The sequence below is a fragment of the Phalangium opilio genome, unplaced genomic scaffold, assembly GCF_054372755.1.
Source record: "Phalangium opilio isolate 3A_F unplaced genomic scaffold, DU_Popi_V2 ptg000032l_1, whole genome shotgun sequence".
NCBI classification, from domain to species: domain Eukaryota; kingdom Metazoa; phylum Arthropoda; class Arachnida; order Opiliones; family Phalangiidae; genus Phalangium; species Phalangium opilio.
In genome coordinates, this window is record NW_028324159.1 from 2,716,507 (window position 1) to 2,727,561 (window position 11,055).

Below are 11,055 nucleotides of genomic sequence, written 5' to 3' on the forward strand. Positions count from 1 at the left end.
GTCCGAGACTCCTTTGTCATCTGCTCCTGTTCCCATAAATCCAAAACGCTATTTATACTATTTCTATCCACTTAATAAAACACACAAGTTCGAATAAAATTTTTTATTTTGAAGTTAAATGCAAACAATCAAATTTTTTCAACGATAAATTTAATCTGAAAGCTTTTGAAAGGCAGCAATAGTGTGTATTTCTATGGTAAATACAGTTCGATGGTGGGGGCTCTTTTGAAGAACCACTTAATTTGGGGCAGCCGAGAGTCTCGGCATTTCCCACGGTGTCATCAATAGATTTCGAAAGAAAGATCGACTTCTCTAAGCCTTTCGTCCAAAAGATATCAGCTTTCCCCGATAACCCTCTTATAATGCTGATAAAGTCCTTGAATTCGTATTCCCCGTCGTTCCAATTGAGAGCGCAAATATTCCGCGAAACCCAACCATTTAATCGGCGGTCCTTCCAGCTGAGTTCACCATATGGGAATGGTGGCTTGAAAACAAACGTGCCCTTTTCGCCTGTTTCAACTATATAATACGCTAATTCTTTTATTACGAATTCGTTATTAGCCCGTAGAAAATTCACTTCTAAAACACATCTCCTTAGAATAGGGTTATCCATGTTACTTCAGGCGAGGGGCGATCGAATATCGGACAGTTTATTGATCGGTATACCACCACTTTTAAAGAAATAAAAAAAATTAGGATAAGTTTCAGTCTTACAAAGAAATTCTCCTATACTTACATATTTTGATCCCGTTTAAAGACCGCGAGAGAATGAATATAACCCGGAACTTTACGCTCCTTTTATACCTCTTGTTGCTAAGAATTTATACAAAATTCCGAAGTCCTCCCATTGATCCTCATGTTAACTTACTTTACACTCAAAGGGGTCAATAAGATTTTTCGCATAAGTCATCAATTTTACAGAGCCCCCATCGCAATATCTGAAAACCATTCTTCCACCCTTTACTGTATTAGTTCCATTTCAATAGATAAACAATCGATTCATAAACTCGAGAAATAAACTTTTCACGCTACCGCTTATGGTTACACCAAATTCCCGGGGAAATTTTCGCTCTCTTGGGTTCCTCGTTCGAATTGGGGGTGATTTTATGTCGCTGACTGATAAAGTGCTATCGGTATTTGCGAAGAATTATCACGGCGTTGAAATATTTGATTTTCCATATATAAAAGCAGGGTTCGAGGGTATCACCGTAAAAAGTTCATTATTTCTAAGGGATTTGCACACCCCGTTCACCCCATCTATCGAAATTCGACGGGAGGCGATATACCCTCACCCGCGCTTAGTTCCTCGCCTCGCGGCATAAATTGCCTCTGAAAAAGCCGTCGGGGTGTGCACCTTACGTGATTAACATGGGGTGCTGTGCACCCCGTGAATCGAAACTGTCATTATTACATTACTAGTACGTCCTTCAATTTATTCTTCTTGTTGACATTTTCAGAAAGTACCGAACTTTCAAAATACGGTTTCGCAATTTGGTCCATTATTTTGATAAAATTAAACCCTTGGCTTGTCAGCTGTATTAGACCACCCCTGCTCAGAATCTCTGTCCACGTTGCGCAACTACTTGAAGGTTCACCTTCTTTGGAAATACATTTTTCAAAAAGAGGCATTAATTCTTTTTCTTGATATCGTTTTGAGATTTTTTTCATAATGTATCCTCCGATATGATGAAGGACTTGATCCTCTTTTTCCTTTAGTTCTTTTAAAGAACAAAAACGTTTAGAAACGAGATGGGCATCGGGCTCTTTTGAAATACAGTCTGGCTTTAAAGAAACCCACTTTTGGAGAGTTTCTCCAAAAAAGCTTCTTATCCAATTAGGAAGTAATGAGTCCAGTTCATCTTCCGTTAGGTGACTAAACGAATCCATCCTTTTAAAAATGCGATGCAACTCAACAAGAAGCTGACAATCATTTCCTAAAAGCCGAGCTTGTACCATGAACGAGGCTTTATCTTTTATATGCCTTTCGTTGAGGACAGATAGTTTTTTAATGAGAGCATCGCTTAATTCAATTGAAGGTAAAGCTTCTTGAAATAAACTGCGTAACTTAAGAGGCAAAGATAAAGACTTGTGCATATTTTCACGTGTTTTTTCGACCAATTCTTTCCCGTTCATTTTAAAAAATTGTTCATCAAAATCTAGTAAATATTTTGTTTATTTTAACACCAATTCAATCCTATTTTTTTCAACCAGGTTTCTTACCTTCTGACCCAAAATTCTTGGCAAAATAGAGTTTAGTCCGTTCAACCTTTTTCTGGGCTACTGGTAATTCAACAGGCGATTTTTTTAGCGATAGATCTATCGGGTGGCTGAGTAACTTTTCATCATTACACTAAACATACACAAACTATATTAATACATTATACCTTGCCCTATTTAAAGATATAGATTCTAACCATCCAGTCGATAACACCATAATTTGCCAAAGGTACTAATCCGCCGTTAAAATGACACGAACATACATAATGTCGTTTAGAAATATTCTCGGGAGTTAAATCCGTCCTTCCAGTGGCAACTATCCATTTCTCACAAAGATCTAACTTAGTTTTAGGTTTTGGAAAAGGAAGGAATATGGCATTGGTCATTTCCAATCGATCCTTAAATTTGGTACTGTTTGGCAATTTAAATAGGAACATTTCTTCACGTACACCATAATAATTTGCAGAACTAACCTTAAAAGCCAGCTGGTTGCTAAGCCTAGGCTACTTTTGGAGAGTCTCTGTCTAGACTACAAACTCGGCCGAGTTCCGCATTTGCGCCGTAGAGAACCTACTAGCTCACCTCTCATTTTTCCCCCTCACCCCCAAGGACTTGAATTTGGAAACCCCCCCAGCATACTGTTTTCCTCTCCTTCCTATTCATGCTCCTAGATTTTTATCAGCACGAGCTCGAAGCTGATTGGCCTAGACAAGTATGCCAGGTCGGATACTTTATGTCAAGCGAAAAAGCACAAAAAATCTCTAAAAGTCTTAGCTCCACGTGGCAATAAATTCCTTTGAGAAAGCGTTCACCTCTCACATGACAATTTTTAAAATAACAGACTTACGACTACCTAGAGAAATCCCATAATTATGGGGAAGTTATATCAAGATAAAAGCAGAAAAAACCTAAAAGGCTTAGCTCCACGTGGTAAAAAATTGTATAGAGAAAGTTACCACCTCTCTCAATACAATCTTGAAAAAAAAAACGACTTATGACGACCTGGAGATAAGCCTAGGTGAAATCCCATAATTATGGGAAGCTATATCAAGATAAAAGCTGATAAACCTAAAAGGCTTAGCTCCACGTGGTAATAAATTCTTTGGAGAAAGTCACCACCTCTCTCAATACAATCTTAAAAAGAACAGACTTAAGACGACCTGGAGAAGAGCCTTATTGAAATTCCATAATTTAGGGGAAGTTATATCAGGAGGAAAAGCACAAAAAACCCTAAAAGGCTTAGCTTCACGTGGTTATAAATTCTTTTGAGAAAGCGTTCACCTCTCTCAGTACAATCTTTAAAATAACAGGCCTGGAGATAAGCCTTGTTGAAATCCCATAATTTAGGGGAAGTTATATCAAGAGAAAAAGCAAATAACCCTGAAAGGCTTAGCGCCACGTGGTAATAAATTCTATGGAGAAAACTACCGGCTCTCTCCTAAACAAAATATCGATCTCGTGGAATTAAGCCACTCTGAAATACACTATTTTTGGGGCAGTTATATAAAGAAAAATAAAACAAAAATCACAAAAAGACTTCGATCCAATAATAAATAAATAAATAAATTCATGGTACTAATTTTAAAAGAAAATGCACAAAAAATCCCTAAAAGGCTTAGCTCCACGTGGTAATAAATTATTTGGGGAAATCCACTAGCTCTCTCTCCAAATTCTTAAGATTATCAATTAAACGACCTCTTTTAAATAACATAATTTTGAGGCAAATAGATTAAGAAAAATAGCACACAAATCCCAACAAGACTTAGATCTACGTGGTGAAAAATTCTTTTGAGAAAACAACCCACTCTCTTTTTACATTCTTAAGATAAACAAACTAACGACAACGTCGAGCTCAGCTTCGATGAAATCCCATAAATTTGGGATACTAATAATTGATTCAAAAAATGCAAGAATTCTTCCGTTTTCAGGACTAATTTTAACAATTAAATTGACTGGTTTATTTATTCTTCCGTTTTCAGGACTAATTTTAACAATTAAATTGACTGGTTTATTTAAACTCAAGTAATCTAGCGGGTACAAGACGTTGCTACCTATTTGGATGTGTTTTTTTAATGTCAATTTGACTCTTCGTTCTTAAGAAACCAAGTTTCAGATCCGAAACATTTTAGTTAAACACTTAAAAACTGCCTTAATAACTATAAAATAAATATATATTATTAATTAACCGATATATCTATACTTATAGCAAGCGTCAAAATAGTTTTTAAACGATAATAACTAGTTTTCGAAGAAATAACTTTTTTTTTGTTACTTAGAATATTTTTTCAATGTAGGGTTAAATTCCACAGAATTTTTGAAGATGTTCGCAAAATTGAAAAATATAACTATTTCTTAGAAAAACTTAAATTTCTCTTTTAAAATAGATTAAATCTATAGCTAAGACAATAAAGAATGATCGCTCCTAGGAAAGAACACTTGAAAATAAGATTTTATGGCGTTTTTAGGGTTTCATGTTTCGGATCCGAAACTTTGTTCAACGGTTAATAACTCAAACATTAATTGTGTAATTCGAACTGTAAAACCAACCCCTAATAACCAAGAGACATGGGTACCAGCCTAATATTTATTTTGATTTAACGTTAATATTATGAGTCACATACGAAACGTCATTTCAGTATTAAAATAAAAAAATGTTTCGGAATCGAAACAGTTTCTCATCAGAAACATTGTTTCGTATAAGTCACCCATAAGATTAGCATTATGAGTCACATACGAAACTTTTTTAATTTTTATTTAATCATAAATTACTAAATTGCACGATGTTTCTAAACGTTAATTAACTTATTTTTAATAATAAAAAAAATTGTTTCGGTTTCGAAACATTTGACGGTTGAGTGAAGCTCAACAGGGTCTTCTTTCCCCGCTGTTTTTGCCAAGCCCGTTCCCTTGGCTGTGGTTTCGCTAGATAGTAGATAGGGACATCAGTTGTAATTTCTTTATTCCCCCATATCGTTTGCACATGACGGGGGATGAGCCTGCCTCATCATCGTCCCAGCTAAATAGCTAGACCACGACAAAGGAAACAGAAAGCTTCAAACAGCGAGAGCGGAGTAGTACTCGCATAGGGAATTTATTAAGTTCCTGATGGGAAGTTTGACTGCAGGTAAATCAAATTTATATTATTCCGCGTTAGACGATTGGGTATTCGAGTACCGAATAAGGGACATTCACACAAATAGTGAAGGGTATCAGCCTTTTCCTGACCACAGACGCAAAGATCGTCTTCGCGCAAATTAAATTTATTCAAATAATTTGGAAACTGCCCATGACCACTCATAACCTGACTTATGAAATGGTCAGGGACAGATACTTTCTCCCTAACTTCCTTTCTAAAGCCAAAAAAGATTCGTCCCTTTTCAGAGTAGGTCCAATCTTCCTGCCACCTGTCAAGACAGAAGGCATGAAGATTTGCTTTAATAGCCTCTTTCGTGATACCCACTTCGTAAGTAATTTCTGCGTGATTACACGCATCCTTAGCAAGACGGTCCGCGCGCTCATTTCCGGGGACGCCGTTATGTGCCTTAATCCAGGAAAGGTTAATGCTTATATTTCTATTCTGAATGGTAGTCATTAAGTCTCTTATGTCCCTCGTCAATTTTAATTTATTTTTACTGCCCATAATAGAGTACACAGCTGACCTGCTATCCGAGAAGATGCTCACAGGACTCCCCGGGTTTACATTTACTCTTACCCATTCTGACGCTAGTTTTACTGCTACTAATTCTGCCTCAAATATATTAGCCCAATCACTAATCTTTTCTTTCTTATTAAAGGTTTCCACACCATCGAACAGGACACAGAATGCAGAACCCACTCCGCGATCGGACTTGGATGCATCCGTAAAGATTTCTACGTTTATACCTATAGGCTCAATATCTGAGGTGGGGACCTCATAATTCACCACAGGATGCAAGTCCCATACGTCAACTCTTTCCACTAGGTTTGGAAACTCAAACGCCACTTATAATGCCCTTTTCTTTACAGCTAAAAATTCTATACAGAGCGGATTCTTCGGCAATGGTGTACGCAATAGGCATTACGCCCGCCATCACGCACAACGCGTCATTCGAGACAGTACGGTACCCTGAAACGTTGCCTACGGGATGAGAATCAAGGCCAGTTCAAGCTTGGCTGAAGGTGGGGGACTTTAACCTATCGGGAAGAATCGTTCATTGATATATTTCCTCGCGTGCTGGCGTTCTTTGCTATCCTTCTTTAAAGGGGTCATTCATAAATTTAAATTTGCTTTGGTTCATTGAGGTTTTAAGAATTTTATTATTGATCTTAGATTTTATCTTGCAGAAGTATATTGCAGACATGTAGATGTATTCTGATTTAAATAACACGAAATTTTAATATAATAATTTTACTAGTAAATCGACAATCGTACACAGCGCGAGAACAAAAGCCGAATAGCTTTCTAGGAAACGAACGCCAACCGAAATTTCTTTTTGAAAGACCCCCCCCCCACCTTTTATAAAACCGTTTTACCAGAGAGGTTTTATATTCTATTCGTCTCTTAATAGTTAACACAGATATGTTGGGGAAAGCAGTCAAAACGGGTGAGAAGAGGATAGGAAAGAAATTCACCCCTTCAGCTTCGGGCGTGTTGCTTCAAGTCAGTCTGCCTGTAGCGCGTCGGCTCGGCGGGAAAAAAATTCAAATCGTAGCGTCGCGTCAATGAAGGGATAGCTAAGAGCGCGCCTAGCGGATATTAAAGGCGAACTAAAATGTCAGAAATACAGTCTGAAAACCCTACGGAGAACTGGCCTTAATTCTCATCCCGTAGGCAACGCCTGAAATTATTCTTAGAAAGGGGATACGTTGTACGGACTGCAGTTTCCTTCGCAGTCAACCGTTCTCAGTCTAACGCCACCATGCCCCACATGCGTACGTATTCGACCTTTCTATGCCCCTTTTATAGATACTTTTTAAATCCTGCCCTTTTATTCCCCAGGACGCTTTTGCCACTCGTGCAAATTTGGCAACAATTATGGCGATTTTATCCTTCAGGTAAGTAACGTGCGGTAGGAAGTTCAGCCTATCATCCAGCACAACCCCTTAGTAAACCATTGTACTAACATTTCTAATAGTTACCCCGTTTATTTTAAAAATAGGTTTTCTCTCCATACGGCTTTTGCAGGCGATTGTCAGAGCACTCATTTTGCTCTCGGCAAAGGTAAGTTTAAAGTTTTTTCTCCATGTTTCTAGTGGTAATAACGCGTTATTTACCGATTTCTCTAACTGCCTTCTGGATTTGCCCCAGGAAATAACAACAAGATCGTCTGCAAAAGCCTGCAGATGACACCTATCCTCTAAATTTAGCTCCAACGCTTTATCCGCTATTAAATTCCTGAGAATGGGCCCACTAAATGAGCCCTGGGGGCAACCTTTAGTAGCTATTCTCTCGATATGGGTAGAGGGGGTATCAAATATCACAAGGCGCTCGCTAAAATAATTAGCAAAGATTGAAAACAAATTTCTAGGACAGTCAACCTCCTGCAGCCTGGCAAGCACAGATGGCCACCATACATTGTCAAACGCCACCTGAATGTCAATGGAAATTATAGCCACATGGTTTCCTTCCCTCCGTTTTTCCCCGACTAAGTCCAAGATATTTTTAATGTGTCTGTTGTTGACATCCCATGTCTAAACCCATACTGGGATTTGTTAAGATGACCTCTACTAGACAGATTCTAGTAGAGCCTATTTGTTAAAAGCTTGTCATAGACCTTTCCTACAGTGGACAACAAGCAAATGGGACGGTACGCTTTGGGATCACTACCGTCTCTACCTTTTTTCGACAAAAGGATCACTTTAGAGATCTTCCAACATTTTGGAAAGAGACCAAGCCTCAGACAGGCCTTAAAGATATCGGTAACTAACTCAGGTACAGCCTCAAAAACCCTTTGGAAGATCTCGATGGTGATACCATCTAAGCCCGGGACCTTGCCCTTACTAAAACTTGAATTACGTTCTCAATCTCAGGTTTTTCGAAACAAGAGTCATCTGGCGTGAGTGGTGGGATTATAGAATTTAATCTTACTTGGGTATGCTCAACGCTGTCCTCACATATATTATCATCCTGAAAAAAGTTCTCTAATAATGTGTTGATTGTTTCCTCAAAGGACGAAGTTAAACTCCCATCCCTTTTCCTTACAGATAGGATTTCCGTTGGTTTTATACACTTCCCAGAAACAATCTTATAGGGGGCACTAAAAGGGTTATTGTCCTGTTTAGAACAAAAATCTTTCCATGATTTCCGTTTTCATTCATTCATTAATCTTTTGTACTGCGCATGCGCCCTATTATATCTAACTTTTCTCTCCTGTCTTAATTCCCTAGACCTAGTCTTTTGCATAAGACGCCGTAAGGCCCTAACTTTTTTCCGCGTTATTGAAATTTCCCTGTTCCACCAGGGAACAGCCCTGAGTTGAAGCGGTCGCACTTGTTTTACGGTAGCTTGACACATTCGCGAGAGAATGCCCATAAATTTTGTTATTGTGGCTTCCATCCCTAAGATGTTGGCCATATTTAACTCAAAATCCCAGAAACTCCTACCCACGGCAGTAATAAAGGCGGTCCAGTCGACGTTCCGTAGGGAGTATCTATAGGAGATTGCTCGTGAAACCCTATGCCCTATTGTGCTAAATATTATGTAGGGACGATCGCTACAGGTAACTATGTCAGGTATTTCCCAGTTTTCTAAAAAATTTAGCAGTGCGTTGGAAACCAACGTCAGGTCTATCCAGCTTTCTTCGTTACTTGAAGAAAAGGATGCTAAGGAATCGTTATCATTACAAATATGCAGATTTAGGGTGTTACTAAAGTCTACAACTGCGTCACCTCTATCATCTGCACGGGGTGAGCCCCATAGCGCATGCTTTGCGTTAAAGTCCCCGCAGATTAAAATATTTGGAGAATCGATACTTTCGAGGTAAGTCTGCATTTCCCATAAAAGTGGGGCGATATCCTGAGAGGGTGGAGCGTACATTGAAACTATAACATAATCTTTGTCACAGTACTTTACATTAAGAGCAACGTAGAGTTCTGTAATCCTAAGTGCTATAACGTCCATGTCCCTATTTGCACAAACGCACGCGGCTTTCCCAATTCCTGTAGCACAAATGGTCCTTACTCCTAACGAGAACCCTGCGATAGTGCCAAAAAGCCGGTAAGCTTCTTGAATAAACACTAAATCTATATTATCGGATAAAAATTGCTGCTGCAATTGTGCTGTTTCGGCTTTTGACCTGTTCAAATTGATTTGGAGGCTATTAAAGGGCGCGGAACTGCTTATACCTATGTTAGTGCTTACATCACGGGGATCTGGACTACCCATAATCAACCCGAGCTTTCCTATACTCAAACGCGAAACGATAACTAGGACAATGTATATCCAGCGCCCCATGATTTGTACGATATTCTGTCCCTCTCGTCGCGTAGCTTTCTGAGCAGTTTCTACAGTGCTTAGTTTCGGATTTACAAACTATGAAGCCATGTACTCCCCCGCAAGATGTACATAACTGCACCGTACTCTTACATTGTTTGGTCGTGTGTCCAATCCCGCAACACATAAAGCACATCTGAACTCTAAAATATTCTTTTATAGGGCAGATCTCCCACCCCAATTTGACTTTCCCCAGTTCAATTAGACCTTTAAAGTTATGTAGACTAACCTCGAAAACAAAATTCATGTTTAGATTCCTTGATGCGAAACTAAAAAGCAACTTTAGGTCAGCTTCTACCAATGCACCGTTACTTTGCGCGACGAGAGCTCCAGCGACTTCCTTTTCTAGTAAGTCAGTGCTAACTTCTCTAATTATTATTTTTGGATTATAAATACTAGAACTATAAACTGTTAATTTACTATTTAGGACATCCGAGGATTCAATGGTGGCCTTGAGTGTTTCCAAGCTATCAGGGCCTCTAAATGAATCACTACCCCGTTCTTCCTACATACCCTCATAATCTTTACCGAGATGCCTAGACTGCCGGGATTTAGATTAGCCTTCAGCAACTTAATTATATCCTCGGAGGTAGACGTATTGCTACTTGTCCCTTGTTCTGGTTCTACAGTCACTGGGGTCGCGGCGCTACTAGTCCCTTGTACTTCACACGCATTCGTTGTAATAGCTAAGGGTTTCTCTTTTGGGTAAACTATTAGAGTGAAGTCCTCTAACACGACCATGGGCTTCTTAGTTTTACCTTTGTTTGTTACTGCGGTGGTAGATAGGGACAGTGGGAATCTCGTTAATCCATTCATGCGCGTCACTAATTAGATGACGAGGCATTTGGCTATAGAATCATTTTATTTATCCGTTTTTACGTCTCGGATAGACAGAAAAATACATCAGCAGCGACTCCTCAATTACAGAAATACTGAATGGAAATGGTTCAGTCTCGCCAACATCGATATATAAAAATAACAACAATAACAGAAATGGCCAGCAAAGAAGACAATGAGAATTTTGAACACTGTTGTAAACCAAAAGGTATTCTAAGATAAGTAAGTAATCCAAGGAACGAGAGACTAATTGTTTGAATTCAAGTTAAAGCTATACAAATATAGAGATGGTTTAACCGAAAGTATTATTTTTCCCTATTCAAAAAGGGAAGTAGAAAATTATTGTTTTTTTTGTCTCTTTTCTTATTTATTTTTTTACGTCGCGAATGGTTTAAGATTAAGGATGAAGAGCACCTCATCAATTAACGTTTTAAGGTAAGTGTAGGTAAGCATTAGCCGGAAGTGTTGTCGCTCAAAACGGCAAAGACAAATTGAAAGGGTTACGGGTCAATCTAACCTTGACTTAGGAA

The 11,055-nt window shown here is 38.7% G+C and overlaps 2 protein-coding genes across 3 annotated transcripts; one reads left to right on the top strand and one right to left on the bottom strand.

The window, feature by feature from the left end:
* Nucleotides 1-1,480: 1,480 nt before the first annotated feature.
* On the bottom strand, nt 1,481-2,618 carry LOC149685278 (uncharacterized). The gene is made up of 4 exons (XM_089871114.1): nt 2,415-2,618; nt 2,221-2,350; nt 1,799-2,156; nt 1,481-1,718 (listed from the first exon to the last, which is right to left on the bottom strand). Exons 1-4 carry the CDS (start codon nt 2,601-2,603, stop codon nt 1,616-1,618), a joined length of 780 nt encoding a protein of 259 aa, XP_089727240.1. The 5' UTR covers nt 2,604-2,618; the 3' UTR covers nt 1,481-1,615.
* Nucleotides 2,619-8,620: 6,002 nt separating this feature from the next.
* LOC149685279 (uncharacterized) lies at nt 8,621-10,449 on the top strand. Of its 2 annotated transcripts, none has more exons than XM_089871115.1 (3): nt 8,621-9,175; nt 9,942-10,040; nt 10,116-10,449. In XM_089871115.1, exons 1-3 carry the CDS (start codon nt 8,922-8,924, stop codon nt 10,207-10,209), a joined length of 447 nt encoding a protein of 148 aa, XP_089727241.1. In that variant the 5' UTR covers nt 8,621-8,921; the 3' UTR covers nt 10,210-10,449. The 2 variants fall into 2 exon arrangements, with proteins under 2 accessions (XP_089727241.1, XP_089727242.1); XM_089871116.1 differs by having other exon boundaries at nt 9,942-10,036; nt 10,116-10,191.
* Nucleotides 10,450-11,055: the final 606 nt, after the last annotated feature.

Excerpts from the sequence above, each read along its gene's own strand:
- LOC149685279 (XM_089871115.1), top strand. The coding sequence starts at position 8,922 with ATGTCAGGTATTTCCCAGTTTTCTAAAAAATTTAGCAGTGCGTTGGAA. Across the intron at positions 9,176-9,941 it reads GGAGAATCGATACTTTCGAG|ATTCCTTGATGCGAAACTAA; the intron begins GTAAGTCTGCAT and ends ATTCATGTTTAG. Across the intron at positions 10,041-10,115 it reads GCGACTTCCTTTTCTAGTAA|GACATCCGAGGATTCAATGG; the intron begins GTCAGTGCTAAC and ends TTTACTATTTAG.
- LOC149685278 (XM_089871114.1), bottom strand. The coding sequence starts at position 2,603 with ATGACCAATGCCATATTCCTTCCTTTTCCAAAACCTAAAACTAAGTTA. Across the intron at positions 2,157-2,220 it reads CAAGAATTTTGGGTCAGAAG|ATTTTGATGAACAATTTTTT; the intron begins GTAAGAAACCTG and ends AATATTTACTAG. Across the intron at positions 1,719-1,798 it reads TTTGGAGAAACTCTCCAAAA|AACTAAAGGAAAAAGAGGAT; the intron begins GTGGGTTTCTTT and ends GTTCTTTAAAAG.